The 22629-nt window shown below is 40.6% G+C and overlaps 1 protein-coding gene across 1 annotated transcript; it reads left to right on the top strand.

Moving 5' to 3' along the window:
• Window positions 1-1771: 1771 nt before the first annotated feature.
• LOC140926655 (uncharacterized) lies at window positions 1772-21800 on the top strand. The gene is made up of 3 exons (XM_073376374.1): window positions 1772-1846; window positions 2732-2799; window positions 20259-21800. The coding sequence occupies exon 3, from the start codon at window positions 20321-20323 to the stop codon at window positions 21410-21412; it is 1092 nt and encodes a 363-aa protein (XP_073232475.1). The 5' UTR covers window positions 1772-1846; window positions 2732-2799; window positions 20259-20320; the 3' UTR covers window positions 21413-21800.
• Window positions 21801-22629: the final 829 nt, after the last annotated feature.

Genomic DNA, 22629 nt, shown 5'->3' with positions numbered 1-22629 from the left:
GTGTAGCGCGTTACGAGAATTTTGCAGTTAATCAAAAAGCAAGCATTTTTTAGCTATGTTATAAAAGAATTTGCTCATGCTTTTAGCTGTGCGTATATCGAGTTATGGATGCACTTGGAAAGTTTGGAGAGCACTCAAGAAGCTAGAGTTGCACTCGGCTATCGCCTCGTGCAACTCTTGCGCATCTTTCGTGCTCTCCAAACTTCCCGCGTGCATCCATAACTCGATATACGCACGCTAAGCATGAACAAATTCTTAATTACGTCCTCTCAGTGACTATTTAACAGCTATTAGAACACGAATACGTCCACTTGCATTATTTTCATCCGCAATGGGGTTTTGCAATTTGCAATAAGCAAAGACAGAAGTTCGTTAATGACTGCTTACGACTCTTCGCGAGTGCTTTCTACAAATTTTATTTATTTCTTTGACCTTCGCATATTTCCAACATCTGTGACGATTCAATATACTGGAAATTTATATAAACAAGAATAATTAGCATTAAGAATATCATTATCAATCCTTCGATCGAAATTAGATTTTAGCGCGAATGGTAAAAATTGCCCCCGAAGTAGAATAGAACAGACTTCTCCAGGTCGAAGCTGTGCTCGCAGAAATTACTCCAAACAGGACTTCTTAAAACCTTTCTACTTACAATGCATCGCGGTATTCAAATTCCCTATTCTTCCAACTCGATCGGAGTCGTCGAGTTGTTTCTGGTGTCTTGAAATATTATCAGAAATCCACGGGTGTTTACAGAAAGCGTTCTCGACCATTAACATCTCGATATTCGTAATATAATTTCCATTAATCGGCTCCATATTGCTGTTACTTTTCTTCAAGGTACATTCCACCCAAAGTACTCGACAGCTATTTGCTTCGAAGTTTCCCTGTTCGACATTTCTGTCGAGCTTAGTCCTTTCGCGGTCAAGTCAATGTTTTGGTTGAGCTCTGAGCCAATCAGATTGCAGGAAATTACATATCCAGATCTGGTTGTGGCCCGGACTGGACTTCACTCGCTTATAAACCTTCGCTATTTTAAGGTTTTTACGGGAACTAGCTCTATTGAAGGCGAACTACTTCCCGTCTACACAAGCAAACACTTCACAGGTTTTTTTATTCTCCGAGCCAAATGCACTATTCGCATCCAAGCACTTTCTGGTCTTCTTTATCTGTCCCATCCTCCTGAAACTGGGAATGGAGGAAAAAGATCCTTCGACAAAGGTTCCGACGAAGAAGAGAAAAATGTTTTCTGGTATCTGGCGTTCTTAAGTTCTCAATGTGTCAAAGCAAAAACTATTAACTCCCACTAATGCGACCCTCCTCGGTTGGACTAAAAGTTTTCTTTTCCGGTTGCGGTTTCGAATTTTTGTGGTTTTTTAGCCGGCAAAGATAAAAACTTTTCCCAAGTGCGACCCATGCCAAAGAGTAAGTGAAGTGCTATGAAATGTCAAAAGTACATTGCTAGATGTTATCACGTTTACCAGCACGAGCGAAACGAAAATGCATCATTTTTGTCAATTTTCAAAGGCGGCGGGAGGCCAAAATGGCGATTTTCAAACTTTCCTCGATTTTGAAAAAACTCGAGCGTTTTGGGATCTTTGCTGCCGGGCATCAGCCGGCAGCACCCATATTCTTGAGCGATTTGAGATTTTTTGGTTCGATGGTTCGATGGTTCAATGTTTCCATGGTTCAATCAGCAAGGTGACCAATCAGCAAGTGCTTAGCTGCCGCGCCTGTTTTTCTCTTCAGAGCAGCCATTTTGTTTTGTTCTCATGTGAGTTTAAGATTTGTGCAGAAGTTGTAGTACATCGGATGTTTGCTGTCTTTTTAAACAGCCTAAACGGTAAGAACAGTTCAAGAACTATTGTACGGGACATTTTTCCGGTTTTTTTTTAATGCTAGGTTTCAAGATTAGTTGTAGCGAGTATTTTTTGTCACACAGATTGTTATCTCGGAAATCAGGATTGTAAGTTGTGATCGGCGTGTACTGTACGTCTACCTGACCTGTGAATAAACAAGTTTTGGCCTTTAGTCTTCACGTTATTTGTTCGCAACTCTTCTCGTCATGTACACGATGATTGTTCGATGAAGAAACAGTCTATCAGCACTGCTGTTGTTAAAATGAATTACAAAATCATGTTGAAACTCTGGCGAGTCAGTATCTGAATGTAAACATATTTGTCATTGTGATCGGTTCATTTTTTGTATTTTACTCTGAGTACATCATAATTCTATGTTATTGACTTTAAGAAAAAAAATCATATGTTTAACTGTTCTACATACTGTCTTTGTCCTATTCGCATCGCAACTCACGGCAGCACTTCCCTTCTCAATGAGAACTTCTAGTTTAATTGTATTTTCGATAAATAACTCACTAAAGGCTTTATTTGGGCAAAATATGAAGAAAGTGAAAATTTTGAAACTGTCGCCGGATTCTCGATATTTACAGAAACTGGCTCTTAATAAGTTTTTGAGCTTTTTTGGTTGTAGTTTCAACCATTGGTTTGTCTAGAGGTCGGTAGTTATTTGAATCATTAAGCAGAGCCTGACCTTCGTTTAGTTTGTCCTGTCTGCTCATCAATACGTTGGTGTTACCTTTATCAGATTTCTTAAGAATAATGCTTTTGTTGCTCGATAACTCTTTGAGAGCTTGGCGCTTTTCTGTAGATATATTATCTTTTGGCTTGTCAAATTTAACACTTACGAGCTCTAATTTTATCTCCTCTAGGAAGGTCTCCAGAGCTACTGATGGCTGGACTGGTGGTTCCCAGTCCGACTTCACGTGGAAAGGATGAGGTTGGTTTTCTTCCCCGTGAAATAATATTGTAGTCGCATTCGTCTCGCAAATTGATTGAAATCCGCGAGAAGCTGACGCCTGATAAGACTTTAGACCACGCGATAGTAGAGTAATTTGCTCATCTGTCAGTTGTTCATTTGACAGGTTTTTGATGTACTGTCTGCGTGACTCAATGGCGTTACAAAAGCGCTTTTTCTCCGCTCTTTTCTTTCGCGGTTTTGGCCGCTTTGTTATCTCTGCGCTTAGCTTTCCCTTTTCCCCTTACTTCTAAGGAGTCTGATAAGAGACAAGAGTAAGATTCACTTTGTTTATTCGCACACAGTTGTGATCTCATTTGTTCTAATAATACATCGACTTCGCCAATCTTGGTCTTCAATTCTTCGGCTAGCTCGTTTACATTGTCATCTTTGTTGACAGTTTTCTTTCTAGCCGGTGATTGCGTTTTCTGGTGAGACGTCTGCTTAGTAACAGTATTCCTGTTCCTGCGAGATTTATACTGTTCGAGTTTACGAAGCTTGTTTCTTAATCGTTCTGCGTGCCTGTGGTGATATTTCACAAGCGCTCCTACGAGAGCCTGTTCCGCTCTCTTTCTGATCGGGCCTATCTCGTTCTTAAATCGCCGCCTCAGTTCTTCGTCAGATGTTGACACGTTTGAGGCAACATTAGCCCGAGATCTTGTGCTGATCGAATGATTCTTCTGACAAGTTCTTCGATTCCTTCCTGCATTTCTAGAGATCTAAACTGAAGTATTCTGGCTCATTTTTCGGTTTCAGTCCCTCTCGGAAACAAAACTGATCAAAAGTTGTCGTCTCCCTTCTTGATTTAAAAAACATGCATCTTGATTTAGAAAACGTGTCCCTTGATACATGACATGAAACACGTGGGAATTAAAATTAAATTCTACAATCTTGACACACTCAAAAAGCAAACTGATGTTAATTTTATCGATCTTGACAGTGAATTGGTGGATTTGAATTATAAAGTTGCATCTTTGATATTTTGTCACTTTTGGCGTAGCATAGTAGTTTCTCTGAAAATTTTTTGTATGTAAACGGCTCACTGGAAGAGCATTTTTAATGAAGTGATACCGTTAATAAAGGTTTATTGATTGATTGATTTGACGTATTGTATAACCATGGCTGTTTGCGCATCAAACACAAAAAAAATGACCTGCATATTATCAAACAATGCGGTTGGCAGACGTCTTATATGTTTGCGTACATTAACAGGTTACGTTGGTTCATGTAAATTGCCATTCATTCAAGTCGAGAATGTTGTCGTTACAAACTCACAGACATAAGCTTCCTCGGTAGTCTCATACCCAGCCGTTTTTGTTTCGATTTTAATGCAACACGAAGACAACAAAAAAGAGCTGCGTGGGACTGACTACTTCCTCCCTGCCACTCTTCAGTAGTGTCCCCTTCAAATATTGCTACTCCTTCACGAGACTTAAACGGAACGCTGGAGGACCATCCTTGGATAAATAATTAATCACCTGTTTTCAGACTGCGAGAGCAACGGCCAAAATGTTAAAAGAAGCTAATTCAACCGAAATAAGCTCTGGCGAATCGGCCGTCTTTTCCGGCTTAAGCTAAGCATTGTATTAATTAAATGCTGAATGTTACAATGTTTTTGAAAATGGGTATATAATGCAAGCGACATTTTCCTTTGAGAAACACGAAATTTTTAATTGGAATTACTTAAAATGTTCAGACGAGTTTTAGTCGAGTTCAGGAAGATCTTCAACCGGATTAGCTAAACTTTTGTCGTCATATTTCGGTTCTTTCACCGAGCAAGAACTTGAAAATGAAGAAGACATGCGCAAAATGAGTTTTTTTTACACGTGCTCGTTGATACAAATCATTTTTGGTTGTGTCTATTTCCTTTCTTGGTGGGAGGTAAAGGGTCGGTAGTAAAATTTTCTCGAGAGATTTTTGAGTGGGATAAAGCACCAACTATTTAACAATTATTCCTCGAGCCGGAATGGGCTCTGAGTCAATAGCCCATGAGGCCGAAGGCCATGAGGGCGAGAGGAATAATTGTTTTAGTAAAATAAAACTAGTTGGTCAAAAATATTGAGAGTAAAAAAAAAATAGCTAGTTAAAGCTAGACTTTAATCCTTTTTTGCCGCTAAAAAGCCCGCGCTTTTCGCTAATAGTGGGCTATAACATATAGCCTAGTAGTAGCTCAACCAACCGCAGCATTGTTAACAGACCACAAGTTGGATTTTACTAAAATGTGAGAACATAGTCCTAGGTTAAGTTTACACTGTACCGTATAGCTTTTGAACCGGCACGAATCGAAATCCATACTGGATAGGGCTTGTGTTCACACATAACTGAACGCTAGCTTTTTGTAACGGAGCGAGGCTGCGCCGCGCCGATTTCTAAGGTGGGTAGCTTTGAGAAAAGCTATCCGGCAGTCTTCATTGAAGATTGATTTCATGCTTTAATAGACCCCATATATGTGCCAAGCTCTACTGTCTTTTTTTAAAAAATAGGTTTATTATAAACATTTTTAATCATTATATTTTTAACAGTTGGTGCATATGGGGGATGTTCCACACAAATGACTGGTATATACGCAGTGTCTAGGTTTGAGTTTATTAGCTAAATTTTCATCGGGAGAACTTCCACCCTGAAGATAGATTAAAATTTGAGTAACTAAGTGCAAAATTTCCTAAACAAGCGATTGGTTATTCGTATTTTTTCTAAAAACGCTTTTTAGGAACAGCAACCCTTACCTTAAATTTTAATCAACATACTATCTTCATTAAATATTACAGAGGAAAAAAAAATAAACAGTGAGTGACTGGGAAGTTCGAGAACGAAAGCCATACCCATAAAATGCTTTGTTTTTTACCACCCGGCCGTCCCTATCGTTAGGAAAATTAAAAAAAAAATGGAAGGGAAAGATAATTTAATTCCTTTTTCATTAGTCTATAAGCATAGCATTCTTTTTTATGTGTGAACTCAGATATAGTTAACTGAATTGTATATAATTATATTAATTATCTTATCTGTCATTGAAAGCGCTAGCGGAATTCATTACAAATGCTCTTTTTAATATTGCAACATCACGTTATCACGATCTTTATACTACAAAATACAAAAATCCGTGATGTACTGCAGTGCACTGAAAAACGAATGGCAGTTATACTAGATGCTAAACGAGAAAGAACCCAGTCATCATCTCATTAGTACTGGAACCTCAGAACCTGTAATTTACTGTAGAGGGTGAAATACTAAATAAATTGAAAAAAACAACCAAAATAAAAAAAAACAAACAAACAAACAAACACAAGGATAAAATGAATAAAACACAACAAGCTTATACATTTATCTGTAGATTTATTCTTTTTCTTCTAAAGGAATCCTACATGCACAGTTGCAGCTGACTTAGACAATTTTAAAGACACAAAGTATGCTAATGTATAATTAACTATCTAATAAAGAAATCAAGGGATGTTCAAATTAACTGATGACTAAGCCCGGATGACATTTTCTGCTTTTAATTTCCATTATAACTGTCCGATCGCATTCGGGAGTGGTTCATTCCTTATCAAGGCTTCAGTATGTCAGGTCGTTTAGCTGTGTTAACGCTCTTCCTGGTTTGTGTTGTTTCGGGAGCTTGGCTAAACTATCTTGCAACTGCGCGCGTTGAAGGTGAGGTTAGCAGATTCAGCTATTTTTTCAGGCATTCTTTCACTACATTAAGAACCTACATTTTTTGAAGTCAAAAACCGTTCTTGTATTTTGAAATAGTTATTAGTAATTTAGGCTAAGTAGGTTCTTAATTAAGTTCTTAATTTCTGCCGTGAGAACTTTCAAGGTCTATGAAACTTTTGTTACGAACGCAATTTTTTTAGTCGGGTTTAAGTTAGGTTAAGTTAAGAATGTAGATATTTAAAAGAAATAATTGAACACCCAACGGAGATTTAATTTTGCCAACACGGGAGAAACTTTAAAATTCTCGTTGTTTTCAAGTGCACCAAATCAATACCGGATGTCTCCATTAATTACCTAGCGCTTCGCCCTTGAGTTGCTATAATAAGTTGCCAAGCAACTCAGCCGATCTCGACTGTCTGATCGCACGAAACTATCGAGTTTTCCAAGCCAAAAAGTCTCAATGAAAACTGGGGCTAAAAATTGAATTGGAATCTTTTCCTTTGTTTTTTGATGCTTTACAGTTGAGCTCACCTACATTGGCGACGTTCTATTAAAATTTTAAGGCTCGAAAAAAAAGCGAATCAAACTGAAGGACAGTGTACCGTCAGTGAGAAGTGGTCGCCACGATCATATAATAAAGTAAATAAATACGCTTACAGCGGCCATGTTTTGCGCGAAATTGAAGCCAGGTCTGTGGTTTCATGGAACTACGGTGGATTCTAGATGGGTCGAAGCTAAAACTTCAGATGAAGTTGAAATTTAGCCTTTTAGGACTTGCCGTGATGTGTTCGTTATGCTCAATGGAGAAAACATATTTTCTATATTGTTTCTTTTTACTCAGTTGTCAAAAATGACTAACGGTTAGCTTTTCATACACTGCTGAAGAAACTTTTGAATTGAAATAGACGTTGTCTTCAGCTGCCAAGGGTCGTAGAGTATAAGCTGAATACGCTCCAGCAAATATAAAAATTTAAATAGTAAGTCCTTCTTTTAATTGCTCGAAGCACGTTTTTCAACAGTACCAACCGTTTCTTTTTTTCTTGTAAGGTATTGTGAAACAGAGAAAAATTCCTTGTTAATGTAACTAAATCTCAAGAATTATATTCACCTTATCGCAGGGAAATGCTTTGATCGGATTCTCTCTGCTTTTATCGTCATAGACTGGTTCTAATTAACTTAACAAAAAAATGAAGAAGACACCCACTGTACGAGAAGAAATTTTAGCGGGATTGTCGTTTGATAATCAGCGGATCGCATGCCTGGCATACTTGAATGGAGTTGTAAAATTTAATTTCGTAATATAAACAGCAAAATTACCTTTGTCTTGGAAACTATGAATTGCTAAATTGAACTACGGATGAAGAATCTTTGCGGAGTGTCGGTAGGTTTTTCTGTTAGAGCCGCTTTGTGGTTTCGGCAGTGACTTTGTTTGTGTGACGTTTTCTGAGATTTAAGTTATAATTGGACCTTCCTGTCATTTCTACCGTCAAGTGTAATGATTCTGTTAGCTTTTCTTTCTTGTTGTCTTGTTTTTTTCTACTTCGTTAAGGGCCAAATAGTTTCTTTTCAATTAAAGCAAACTGTTGTGTTTTTGAAGTGTTCAGTGTGTGTATTTAAGCTTATTAGTCGAGCTTGCTTTCGCAGAGCGAGACTCTAAAAATGCAGGCGTTTCTTTGTTTTCTTTTTCTTTTTCGGCGGGCACCAATTAGGGGGCCATGCTCCCAGGCGTTCCTAGCGGAAACCGTGGAAACTGCGGATAAGAATCGTGACGACTTTTATCGTATTCAAATGAATCTCGTGATGAGCATACGGCTTATTTTCGGCAATGACTGACACGACGCATGTAAGTTGATCACGTTTTTAGCTGTTTGGCAATGATACAATTTTCCCCGATTCGAGACCCTTGATTTTCGTGTAATTATGCACGCGTATTAAAAAGTAAATACCTCGATGAGGAAATATCATAACGGGGAAATCCTGTTTTGGTAGTGTATTGAGAGGTTACGTTTTTCAGAATATTGTCGCAATTACTGAAACTCTACGGTTAAATAGATTCACTTCGTTGTATGTATTCTATTAATTGATAGATTTTCGCAGTCGTTAAGATGTGATGTGACGTCGCGTTACGGCTTTATAAATACTTGGGATATCAATGACTTAAGTACCTTCGACTACTACTGGAAGCAACTTCAGCTACCTGTCTGACGTTACTTATGTGTCACGGATGTGCTTGGACGGGTAGCTTTGTACTTGACCATCACCCACTCTTCTTGCAGCACTTTATATAGACCCATGTCCATAGAATAGAAATCCCATATCGAGCTTTTGCGGAATGGGTCAGTCCACGAATTCTATCTCTTGAAAACGCTGATTACTTTAGAACAAGTGATTACTTCAGTGGCCAAAGAAAAGAACAATCATCAGTTAATGAGCAAAACTTCGAGGTTTACTGGAAAACTAGCATCGAGGATCGGTTAAAAAAACTTGAAATAAAATAAATTTTAAATAAATCGTGGATCGTGATGATGTCATTGTGGGCCGGAGACTGTAGATAACTTTCACAGAACATAACCCCGTTCACTGCACTGAGCAATGGGTAAATTTAAGTACCGTACGGTAAACTACTCCCAGTCTGACTGAGTCAGAGATTGTTTTGACGAGAAAGTGAAATTTTCGTGGAAAAGGAGACGCTTTACCCCAGTGATACTGTGATAAAATGCATGCTGTGAACAGCACTAAAAATTTTGCTCTGAGATCGCATGAACATCAGCTGTATGGAGATATCAAAAGCAGATACTAAGCAGCTTTAGAAATGTAATTACTTTCATGCGATTTTGATATCTTATAAAACGGACAACAAATTCAACAGGAATACGCGCGAACTGAACTGACTGTCTATTGTATAAGGTTGTGCTAAACTTACACATTTTTCCTGTACTGAACAAAAACTGTACCGAGCCGTATCTTGGTCCGCAACATAGAAGCTATATATATATATTTATACTGATAAAAATCGTCGTTCAATTTTTGGAGTGTAAAATCCCGAAAGAGTTCTCCTCACTAGAGCAATATCAATATGTAAAAGGTTTCAAAGGTTTCACACCAGTGTGAAGCTAAGATGTGCGGCCTGTCTTTCCTTGCAATTTTTACGTTGTGAAATTTACATTATGACATATAACACTCGTTTTGTATTCAAGACGAAAATGTAGCATAACAGCACCAGCTCCTTTGACAACAAAACTTATCTCCAAGCCCCATGGGTTCCAAGCAAGCGAGACTCAACGCTACTTCTTCAGAGTCGTTGTGTCGGGTGTTCCGCAAAACAAACATTATCGATTCAACAAATAAAGAAACCAGATACTAAACGGAACATTGAGGCAACAATTTATTTTTAAAAGATCAATTCTTAAACATTTATGCTCATACAGCAAAGATACAAGGAACATTCCGTGTGAACCACATCCCTAAAGATCGCTCGACCTGTTGTCAGTACTTTCTGGTAAAATACAACTACGGATCGGAGTCATAAATCGAAAGCCTGTTAAAACGTTTCATGTTCGATGGATTCTTTCCTCGGACCTCACACGACTTCCTGTACAACAAAAGATTGCTGGGTTTTGTCCTTCTGATTCCAGTCACTCGAGAGATTGTTGCAGACAATCGGAAGTCATGTCGTAGATCAGCTTCACTCGCCGCTGCGTCCTATTAGTAGTCCACGGCTGTATCAAGGAAACCCTTTTCAACTTTCTTTACATATTTAACGTTTAAGAACTATCCGGAAAAGATAGATCGTTGACTGGAGAACTTAATAGACAGAAATGAAAGCCAGATGACCACATTACACGACAGACTTGATCCGTTTGTAGGAAAACTGCAACGAACATGGCTTCGTGCACCTCTCCCAATGACTTCGAATTTTCTCGACAATGCTTGCACAAAAATACAAAATATGGCGTTTAAAACTTCCAAAATGGACCAAATAGCTCTTGGATGCTGATATTATGGCTTTCTCACCAAAAGCCAATCTTGAAAAAACGTTCGCAGAAGCGTGTCACAGTCCCTTTAACGTCAAGCAATGATTTGATGAAAGACAAAAACGCGCTTACAGCGGCATTCACCCTCGCTTGCTTGGAGATTAGATAGAGAAATGAGGAGGCGATTAATTCTACACGAAACTGCATTTACTCGCTAAAGGTATTTACTTCCTACTTTATCGACGTCGATACTTTTCATTTGTTTCTGAATTGATTTAGTATGACGACGTTTTTGTTAGCGACGACCGCAAATACGTCTGCGGTCGCAAAGGGTACCCAACGTCAATTTTCGGACAATATCTGTTCAGAAGATGATTTGAGATCTAGAATTTTCGGAACACTTGTTGTAAAATTTCTTGCTTGCCTGCCTCTCCTAGGATTTTCGAACATCTTAAAAATGGTTAATTGCCCATTCTTAACGGATTTTTACCCTAAAAAGGTCACCAAGAATTTTCTGGAGCCTTTTTTCTGGATGAAATTTTCGAAAAGGTTTTCTTTGATCCCTATAATTTTCGGATCACTAGACTTTCAGCTAGGAAATCCGAACAGATGAAAAATTTTTAGGGGATAACAATATGTCTATATCTACCGTTTAAATACTAAAATACGTTCAACAATGCTATGTTTAAGTGGTTTTAAACTATATTCTCGCAGGCCATACGCCTGTATAAATAAACCAAAATTCAAGGGTCTCGTTTCCTGAGAAATAACATCATTGCCAGAGATCAAAAAAGTGAATTACATGGCACGTCATTTCAATCATCGCCGAAAATAAACCGCATGCTCATCACAAAAGCCATTTGCATACAGTGAAAGTTTACAACACCCGATCATCGCAGTTTTGCTAATTAAGATTCTTATTTTTTTTTCCGACCACTCAGTATAGTGTTTACTTGTTCCAAAGTAATCAACGCTTTCAAGCCATAGAATTCGTGGACCGACACGTTTCGGAAAAGCTCTAAATTTAATCTTTCCTAAGCTTTCTTCGCAAAACATGCGTGGTTTCGATCACTCAACGATTCTTAGTACCAGTTTAGACAGTCTCCACAAGGAACGCCTGGCACAATGACCCCCCATTTGTGTAAAAAATACGAAGTCCAGATGTACAGAAACTTCAGATCTTTCTTGGCCTTCACAAACTCGTTGAACAGTTCTTTATTACTTTCTGTTAAGCTTTCATTTATATAGATACGTTTCTTGGATGCGAAGCCAAGGTTATGGGTGGTTCATTCCTTGAGATGTTTTCGGCTCTTGTAGAACCTTTCCTTGAAATCACGTCGAACAAATTTAACAATTATGGCAGGTTCGGATTTTTTGCTTTTGTACTTGCTGCTAGAAGGCAACCGATGAGAAACTGAAATATGATCTTGTTCAATTTCAACACCAACAAGCTCTCCAACGTTCATAACCAGCTTATTCGTATCTTCACCTTCTAAGACTGGTATCCCTTTGATTTCTAGGCACTCTCTCCTCGAGTACTGTTCCAATTCATTACATGCGACTATCAGTTTCTTGATCTGAGTTAATCAAGTGTATTTACTGTAGATTTCAAGAACTTATCCTCCTTTTTGATTTCTTTACATTCCTTTTCTTCCTCACTGAGTAATAAGTAATTAAAAAGTACCGGTATCTCAGTCCAGAGCTTTTCCATTTTTGGAAATGTTTTGATCCTCGAAGCACAACAAGCAATTACCCAATCACGGAGCAAATTTAGAGTCACATGACTCTAGGCTTGTTTTCATGAACTTCTGTATGACAGGAGTAGTCTTGCCTGCGTCGCAGACGCACTAAACCTTCTGTATAGAGCGTCTGCAAATTTGTGCACAATATCGTGTTCGAATCCCACACAGTCGCTAAGCTTCTCTGTTGCATCAGGAAGGCCAAACTGTTTTACTTAGTGCTGGACGAGGGCTCAAACAACATCTAAAAGCGCGTTTTTAGTTCCCTCTGAGACACCTGGAGAATAAAATTCTCACAGAGCCACAGCCTAAAAAGGCTAAGCTGCTCTGTTGCACGGGGAGGCCAAACTGTTTTACTTTAGTAATGCTGGACATGCACTATCATCAATGTTTCCCTTAGGAATAGTTAGGTTTGTAAAATTAAAGGCTGGTCATCACCATCTTCTCTCAACGACACTAAAATGCATTCAAGGAAGTTCACAAGTTATGAATAAATTCAAATACCTTTACATCATGGCATGAAAAAAAACTCGACTTCAATTAAAGCACAAATTCTCATCATTAAACTTAAAAAAAAAAACAAAAACAGGCATTTCAAATTGAGATTCGATTCACTGCAAAAACACAAACAAGATAGTCTAAACATCAAACTTGAAACTCACAACCACCTGAGTTTGACCAAAGCTCAAAAGTGCAATTACTTTGTTTACTAAACACCTCTGATTCATGTGGTTACACTCCTCATATCCTTACAACAATTAACTTCACAGATTTAATCAGTGTAAAATTAAATAAGAGCTTTAATTTGTAAATCAATTTTGTGGTTCATGAAATTTTACCCACTTTTACTGACAGTTGATAGCCACTGAATTTGGCAAAGAAAATTTTCTCTTTTCTTAAAAGGGATTTGATAGAATTGAAAATATCCACTACGATCCACACTTAAAAACTATGACTGAACTGAACTGTTGGTATCCATTTAAAGATGATACAAAGGAACCCTGAATAGACTTACCCCGCTTCGGCTGATGTTTAGAAAATTGAGGAGGGGTGGAGAGCATCATCGTACAGCTGAATCCAGTCAGCAACCCTCAAAACCCTCAACAACGACGTGAATGCCCGAGTTTTTGACTCGTATTCTATTCACATACATTCATATTCATGCTCAGTTCTAATAAGGTATGGGAAAAAAGATTTATCAGCGGACTAAGCCAAGCTGGGACAGCTTGGCTTAGGAAGAGTTCAAGATACGACTCACGCGATTTTTGGGCGGGACTGGGTGGGCCGTCCACCTCTTCGCGGCTCCGCTGAAAAACTGAGCAAGAATGGTCTATTTTCGCGCCAAACCAGAATTTATTATCGGTAATTACGTAATCGCACGTGAGACCGCTAGACTAGCCATGAAAGAACCCATTATTGAATTATTTTAACCTCGCATATCATTATGAGTGTTGTGAATAGTATTCTATTCACATACATTCATATTCATGCTCAGTTCTAATAAGGTATGGGAAAAAAGATTGATCAGCGCCCAACAGCCCTCACTGTTCCTTAAATAGTCTTAGATAATTGCACTCCGACTCTCAAATCCTCTTACAACTTCCCAATCCTCAATCCTCCAACCCCTCTCATAACTTTAAACCCCAAGTACAGTAAGACACAGCTATACGTTTACAATTATAATCAAACTAAACTGGTATGAGTTTCCATAACAACATCTCTTCATTAAAGAAACGATAGTACAAAGGTTATAATCCATTCCAAAAACACCCTAGCCAAACAAAGTATCCTCATTCTGCTGGGCGTTTCCTCTGCTCAGCAGCTGGAAAAGCACACACAAAACGTTTCAGCTGATTCACATCCTGCCATGGAGCCACCACATTCTCAGCAGAAGGCGTAGCAAGTCGTCCCGACGGGCCATCATGTTTCAGAACCTTGGCCAGCTGAAGGTAATATAAGGCGGTATGCCTCCTAGCCCAACCCACGTGTTCCATAATCTCAGACAGATCCGCTCCTGTGAGGGCCAACGTTATCGCACAACCCGAGCGAAAGCCATGCAATGTCTCACCATCATCAGCTTTCATCTGCTTGAGATACACTTTAAGACGCGCATCTGCTGCTGAAGAACTAAATGGAGAATCTTGGACACCATTATTAGAAGTTGTCGGACGAAACAAATATCCCTTTGTTAAATCAACGCCTAACTCCCTTGCCACTTCGACATATTGCTCAACGCCCTTCACAGGACAGATGACCGACTGGGGATTTCTGCGAACACCAAAGACATTACTGTCACCATCCCGCAAAGTCTTACCCCAGATATGATTAAATAAGAACCCATCATCATTTGGAAAACGAAGGATCTCCGGAACTTTTACCTGACCAAGATCTCCTGGGCGGTCCCCACTAAAGAACGCCAACTTAAAATAAGCTTGGTCGCGTGCGATAATGAAACGGTCAAGTTTCGACTTTGATCTCGCTAGCTCGCCTTCAAGATACTTCGATAACTGAGTCAATTTGTCCACAAAGAATGGCGTGGCTTGTTTTGGAGTAACACGGGCCTGTAACTGCTCCGCTGTGACAAGACGAAGGTAATCTTTAACCAATTTATCAGAGGCTGGGTTACCAAGACCTAGCCGCTTGTCCCACTCTCCGTCCCGACCAATGGAATGGAAAATCGATCTTAACTTTCCTATGTAAGAGTCCACAGTCTTGTACGACAATCTCAAGGGGCAGCCACATGACTGTTTACCATGCTGACCCAAAAATTCACACGTATTGAGGTGTACCTGTGTTTTGCCACGCTTGTCTTTAAAGATCAGGAAGCGACACAAGTCCCTAGGCGTCACTGTCGCGAGAGTAACAAAACCCGGCAGAGCACCAAGAAAAGCCTCAAGTTCCCTCTGAAGAGAATCCTTCTGCTTTTTATAACTGGTTGCCTGATCGTAGTGAAGTAACTGCTGCAACCGCACTTCAATTCCATCAAGGTCAACGATAACATCAGAGTGTTCCTTGCCAAGCGTTGTCATAACCTTTCGCTTGTAGCCACAACGTTGACAAAAACGGAAGTCAAAATCATTAGCGTGTCCACAGGTTGGGCATTTAACCGACTGGACAAACAGCTTTGCCATGACTGGAAGCTCCTACAAACCAGAAAAGAAGAACCCTATCATACACCACAAACCAGTAGCACAACAGGTCAAAATGTATGCCAAGACACACCTAAAAACACACTGCAAAAACCCAGAGATCTCCAGGAATGCCCTTGTGAGGCAGCCACTCCTTTTTGGACGGGACCAAGAGAGCGTTGCCATCGCCACGAACAGCCAGACATCTACTCTTTACAGCTTTATTCATAAGGAGAGGCCACCAGTACTTCTTAGGAAACACGTCCAGCACCACTACTGTGCACGACTGTTTAAAACTCTGCAGAAATTTTAAGACAGGTCCCGTTAAGGCCATGGGAGGAAAAACATACGGTCTGGCCATAAGCGCTCCGAGGGAAGCAAGGTCCTGTGTGAAGAGATTTACACCAGACGATCCGGGAGAGGGAATCGGCGTAAAATGAGGGAGAGAATACCCGTGCGCATCCGTCATACTATTCGAATCCAAGGCCATAAGGTCGCAAGTATGGCCTTCCCTACCACCAAACTCCTTCTGAACAATCTGCCACAAGCCATCCGACAATTTACTATCTGAGTGGGACAGGCGCCTTGATGGAGCATCAGCAGGATTCTGACCAGTCGGAATGTAAGACATGTGCAGAGATAAGCTAAGCTTCGACGTTGTGAAGAAAAGCCGTTTCAATGCCATATTAAGCTCCAAGCTTCTACCACCCTGGTTGTTCCAAGCCTCGACAACGGCCTTATTGTCAACAAAAGCATCAACTCTAGCATTGAACAGTTTGTCTTTAAAAGCCATTAACGCCATGTCGACCGCAATAGCTTCCTTCGCGGCGATCCCCCATTTGCACTGCTCTTCCGTCCAATAATCTGATATTTCCTCACGATGAGGGGCTAACAAAATAGCACCCCAGCCTGATGCGGAAGCATCAGTTGCAACGGACACACGAATATGACGCTCATCCCGCCATGTTACCGGATCATCCCAACCCTCCAAAAACAGCCAATGGGAGATCTCCTCACGCAGATCCCCCCTGATGGGTATTAGCCTGTGGGGAGTACGTTGGCCACCGGCAATAGCTGCATTCATCTGCTTCGTAAACAACTGGGCTGCAGGTACTGCTAGACTAAAAGAGACACATTTCCCAACCAGGCGTTGCAAGGTTTTCACCGTAACCTTAGAGGCATGGAGTATTTCACGGACAAGTTGCAAGAATTTCTCCTTCTTTTCCGGCTTTAAGCAGAACACCTCCCTAGAAGAATCCGCTAAAAAACCGAGGTAGGGAACCACTTTACTTGGGAACAATATTGACTTTTGCAAACCAAGGAAATAGCCCAAGCTGACAAGATGGTAAGCAACAAGAAATATAGCCGACTTAGCCGCCGCAAGATGACGATCATCAACAGTGTTAATAGTAGCGTATTCCCCCTTATCGAGTGCCACCTGCAGTTCGCCATTGTGTCGATCATCGATGTAGAGCAAACAAGGGATTCCTATAGCTCTAAGGAAATTACTAGCCAACAGGCCAGTAGTATGATATGCAAACGGGGAGATCTTCCACCCAAAAGGAAGGGTATTATACGTGAAATACCACCCTCCCCATTGGATCCCAAAATACGTGCGGCTGTCTTCAGAAAGAAAAATATGGTCATAGCCAGACTTATCGTCTAGGACCGTTTGGTAGGTATCCTTGCCCACGTAACGCGGTAAATCTATCAGCCTGTCTAAAGAGAAAGGCATATCACGCATCCATAAATTAAGATAGCGCGCATCGTGACATAACCTTTGCTTTGTTGGCTCAACTGTAAGGGGAAGAACAATAAATGGAGGGTCAACCACACCCACTCTCCCCAACAGCGAAATAGCTCCAGATCTCAAGCGCGCAACTAACGTTTCCTCCACAAATGACACAAAAGGCTTGCAAGAGACATTGTTCTTAAACACCTTCATCGGAGGCTCGTCTGAATCGAACAATTCTCCTTTAAAACTTCCTTTAAAATGCTTGAAAAACGGCTTAATCGAGACCTTGTCCCTTATCCACCCAAGAATCTGTGCCTGTTGGGGTGACGAGCTATCTCGCGCAATGTACTGCCAATACTCGAAATGGTTATGCAATTCTCCAGCTCGAAAACAATGTGGGTCACGGAACAATAACTCCGAAATATCACCAATTAACTCTCCCCTCTGTATCCTCTGTAATCTAACACGGTCACAGGCTGTCACTTCTCCACTGACCTCGACGGGATTACCGAAACAATCGACCCAGGACATTGGAAGCTCAATTTCTTTGCCTCGTAACTCCTGAAGTCGAAGATCAAAGGAGTCAGATTTTTCCCAACACCACATGTTTCCCTAGGAAAAAGGGGTAGTGAAGACACCTTTAAACACTGAATCGCCGAAAAATCTAAGACCATATTAAAATCATCCCCGTCAAAGTCAGCAGAGAAATAACAGCTAAGACCAGCGAGGCTGGAGGGCCCTTGTCTCAAGGATACCCCTTTTTCAAAGTCGTTATAACTATGCTGACAAAATAGACAGAGTAAAATATGCACTAGATTGATTCAATACACACAAAAGTTTGTTTATTATCGCAAAGAATTAAGCAATATTACAACACACAGCCTTGTCCAGGCAGCCTTCAACCTATAACACCGGTGCGAACTAACGAGATCTAAACACAAGCTACTTGTCTGATTTGGGATCCGTTTTCCACTGCTTGGACTTCAAATCAGGACAATCAGCTTTGATATGACCTCGCCTATGACAAAAATAACATCGCAAAGAAAATAGACGAGACGGACGTGCCACACCAGAACCCCTGTTGTCGTTCGCTTGAGGCTTCTTGCGATTTGACTTCTTTTCTACTTTAGAAACGATATCCAGGACCCTCTCGTGGTCCTTGTCTCCTAATAGGCGCATAACAAGGTCCTTGAAGTGGTCCTTTGACAACTCCACCTTTTCCCTCGCCGACTGATGAACGAGCCGATAGTAGTTCTTCCTGTCATGATCACGGTCAGCGGCCTTGTTATGCAGAGTCTCCAGCATCTCAAGCACCTCATACTTGTTAAACTCTGTCAACGGGCGGGAAGCATAAGCCAAGATCTGTTCCACGAGCTTCTCAGGCGACGCGTTGGTTACTGCCTCCACTGACTGCTTTAACTGTCTCACCTCCTCACGCAATCTCTGCAAAGGAACAAAGAGACTCTTAATCACCGCCCACCTCAATGTGCGAAGCACTCAGTGTTATGCATAAAAAACCTCATTACAGGCCTCGTGAAAAACAAAAACATCACGTAACTTCTCGCGTTACCATGTATAAACATCCTTCGGCAGGCACAGCCAAAGGAGAAAATACAAGTAAGACGGCCCAGCAACGTTCAACAATTAACGATGACCCATTATCATAACTCATAACAAACATCCAAAGGCCGCATCAGCCGAAGGAAAAGACAAAACACAAATGACACCTTGCTGTCACCATTCGTAACCATCCCACGACCGCAAAAAGGCTGAAGGAAGTACAAATAAGCGAATTCACGGCGTCTCTCTAGCCAAAAGCTAGATGTCACCGCCGAACAAAACGGCCACGTCGCTTGTACAATAAGCGAGTCCACAGCGTTCCTCTAGCTAAAAGCTAAACGCCCAACGCTGGTCCGTCAACCAACCACCGCCGAACAAATCGGCCACCTCGCCTGTACGGTTTGTAACCATCCACCGACCACAAAGGCCGAAGAAAATACAAACAAGCGAGTCCACGGCGTTCCTCTAGCCAAGAGCCAGGCGCCGACCGCTAATCCGTCAACTAGCCACCGCCGAACAAATCGGCCACCTCGCTCGTACGGTTTTGTAACCATCCAACGACCACAAAGGCCGAAAGAAATACAAAATAAGCGAATCCACGGCGTTCCTCCAGCCACAAGCCAGACGCCGAACGCTAGTTCGTTAACTAGCCACGCGGAATAACCCGACAATCTTCCGAAAAGATTTCGATAACAGGCCGCGATCGGGCCAAAAGCTCTCCGTTATTCTCTCCACCATGCTGTGTGAAGAACCTGAAAGATACGACAGACAAGAGAAATGTGCCACGAAAGAATTCATAACAACTAAAAGAGAACTACCTCCAGTTCCTGAGGCTGAGCGACATTAACATTCTGGTTGCCATCCGGTGGATTCACAACCGGCGGATTCACCACTAGCGGGTTCACGACCGGTGGATTCACGACTGGCTCTACAGGATCGACAAGTAACTGAACGTTCGGCTCCGGAGGTTGACCCTCAGCCATCAGGAAATCGTCAGGAAAATCGCGTGGGTCGTATCTTCCAAAAGAAAAGAGACCAGCTCTTCGCGGCTCCGCTGAAAAACTGAGCAAGAATGGTCTATTTTCGCGCCAAACCAGAATTTATTATCGGTAATTACGTAATCGCACGTGAGACCGCTAGACTAGCCATGAAAGAACCCATTATTGAATTATTTTAACCTCGCATATCATTATGAGTGTTGTGAATAGAAGTTTATCTGCCACCGTCAGGAAATCATACGATATAATGCTTCTCGAACGAATCGCTCATTTTAATTTGCCCAATTCAGTAATCCACGACCAAGTACCTTTTCCAGATCTTCTCCGCACGACGAAACGCTTTCTCTGACTTCTCTGGCCGCTTCCCGCTATATTTTTAGTAGCTGGAGGGAATTTAGTCCTTCTTCGATCGCTTTAAACCCGCTTTCGTCTGCATTCCATCGGCGTATTAAAGGCTCGGGCTAAGGTTGAAACGACAACAACATGATCTTTTCCTCTCTGAAAAACCAAACCTGGATGGGTTGACTTCGAGCGTCAGTACTATCTGTACTATCGACCAAGTCATAAATAGCTATAAATAATCGGCCCTGCTACTTTCAAACATCATCTCTACATAAAAAAGCTTAAAATTAAAATTTTGCTAAAATATTTTTCAGGTCACTGATTTCTTTGAAGAATAAAGAGTGCCCAGACAATCGTTTCTGCCAGGACCGGAAACATGAAACGATTCTTAACTGTGGGTTTCGCAGTTTTTGCGGGAGTAATGGTTCTTTATATGCTGGAGTTCCATCTGTTGGAGGGACACATACAAGCTTTTCATTTAGCTTTTTTCACCCCTTCCAGTAAAACGCAGAATATCAGTATCAGTAGAAATTCAAGCAGAGCAGCTGAACTTAAGTCAAGCGAGATACCAATCGACCACTACGTGCCAGTCAGTGATCCTACTTTCTCCGGGAAGACATTTGAAATGGACAATGAAACGTTCCGAATCGTACAGGATTTTCTGAAGGAGAAAGTTTTCAAACGTAAACCGGTGAAGCTAAATCCCAAAGCATCGTTTTTTGACGTCGTTGTTCCTGTCTCTGCCGCTTCCAGCAACCATTTTGGAGAGCTGATGAGAGTTGTGGATCACTTTCCCAAGCACTTACCAGGAGTTAAATTGGTTTGTTATGATATTGGACTCAGTGAGCTGCAAATGGATATATTGAAAAACAAAACTCATGTTATCTATAGAAAGTTTGAATTTGAGAAATATCCACCTCACATAAAAAACTTGGTGAACTATGCTTGGAAATTACTGCTAATAGGAGAACTGTTATCAGAATTCGATGGAGTGATGTGGATTGACAGTTCAATCAGAATTTACGGTCATTTCGACCATATTTTGGAAAGAATGGTTCGCTTTAACTCTGGAGCTCTGTTCTTTCTTAAAATTGTTGGAGGTCATTCAATTGCAATGGCCACCAATCCCAGGATGATTGAATATTTCCCAGTGTTCCCCAAAGAAGGCCTAACAGAAACTATGTTACCAGGGGGTACAATTCTTTTGTTTAACACGGAAGATGTCCAAGAGCATGTCATGAAGTGGACAGCGGTCTGTGCCCTTGTTAAAGACTGTATCGCACCTCCAGGATCAAGACTTAATTGCCCAGACGGTTTTTGGCAGGCACCACGAGAAAAGCATGGCGGTTGTCATAGATATGATCAAGCTCTCCTCAGCCTTCTTGTCACAAATCTTTATAATAATGAACGTGAAAGGTTCAGCTTAAATGCCACTGAAGCATTATCTGATACGGGATTTATGGGCTAACCTCTCCCTTTGTATACATACATACATTTATTTCACTTCACCAGGGGGCTTTTCAGCGAAATATTTAACAAAATAGAGTGACATAAAATAAAACAAAACAAAACAAAAAAGGTTGTACGTGTCTAAAATTAATTAAATATCTGATGATTAAACTATTTACTACTGGGTTCTTTTGCTAGCCGTGTTTTGAGATCTTAGTATAAATTCAGATAGTCCATTCGAAGTCCATTTCTCATCATAGTCTTAAATTGCGCTAACGATTGACTTAACTTGATATTTTGCGGCAGAGCGTTTCAGAGAGATACTATTCTATAAGAAAAGTTCTTTGGCCGGTTGCAGATCTAAATGAAGGAATTATTTAACAACTGCCGGAAAGTTTCAAGTTCTGTGGGGTGATATAGATGAGCGCTTAAAAAACTGATCAGATAGATACTCCGGGACAAGGCAGTTCATGCATTTAAATGTCATAAATAAATCGCGATAATACAGGTCATGATCATGATCAGCAACTCCACAGATTTTAGTTATTTCAAGAATCAGTTGACAAAGCACCTTAAAACTAAGGCGAGAGCAAGGCTGCTTTCTTAGTTACTTTTATTATAGCATTTTACCGGAGCTTTGAAGTTTTTTGTTTTGTCATCATTTTATTGATGAAGATAATTTTTCTGAGGTTAGTTATAGTGTCGTGGTTAGCTTTAAGTGAACAGCCATATTTCTAGTTTATAGATCTCCTGTGAATAAACCAGAATTATTATCGTTATTTCAAATTGAAAAGAGCTTTAATCAGAATGTCAAAGCCAGACCAGGATCAAAGTAGACAATTTCTTTTAGTACGGATTCGGCGGCACAAAAAAACATTCGCAACGAAAAAAAATTGCTAATCAGTAATAGTGTTGTTGAGAACGTTAAACATAAAGCTGCCTATTGCGTGAAGGTTAGTCTTACATAACGTCTATTTCAATATTCGTGACACAATTAGGTCGGGATCGGGATTGGTACATAAAAACAGGCGGGAAAGCGGGATTAAGAAGAAAAAATAGGTGGGAAGGCGGGATTTGAGAACCCCTATTGTGGACCCTCTACTTAGAGCTTTCTTGTTTCAGTGCGGAATTGCGGTCGAGTTTGATTGTTGAATATACAACAGCTCCGTTCAGAGTAGTGCATGCAGTTGACAGTTTAAAGATAGATAGATAGATAGATAGATAGATAGATAGATA

Source organism: Porites lutea, chromosome 2 (assembly GCF_958299795.1).
Source record: "Porites lutea chromosome 2, jaPorLute2.1, whole genome shotgun sequence".
In the NCBI taxonomy this organism is placed as follows: Eukaryota; Metazoa; Cnidaria; class Anthozoa; order Scleractinia; family Poritidae; genus Porites; species Porites lutea.
The sequence above is the reverse complement of the archived record's forward strand: the minus strand, read 5'-3'. Positions and strand labels throughout refer to the sequence as shown.

Excerpts from the sequence above, each read along its gene's own strand:
- LOC140926655 (XM_073376374.1), top strand. The coding sequence starts at position 20,321 with ATGAAACGATTCTTAACTGTGGGTTTCGCAGTTTTTGCGGGAGTAATG.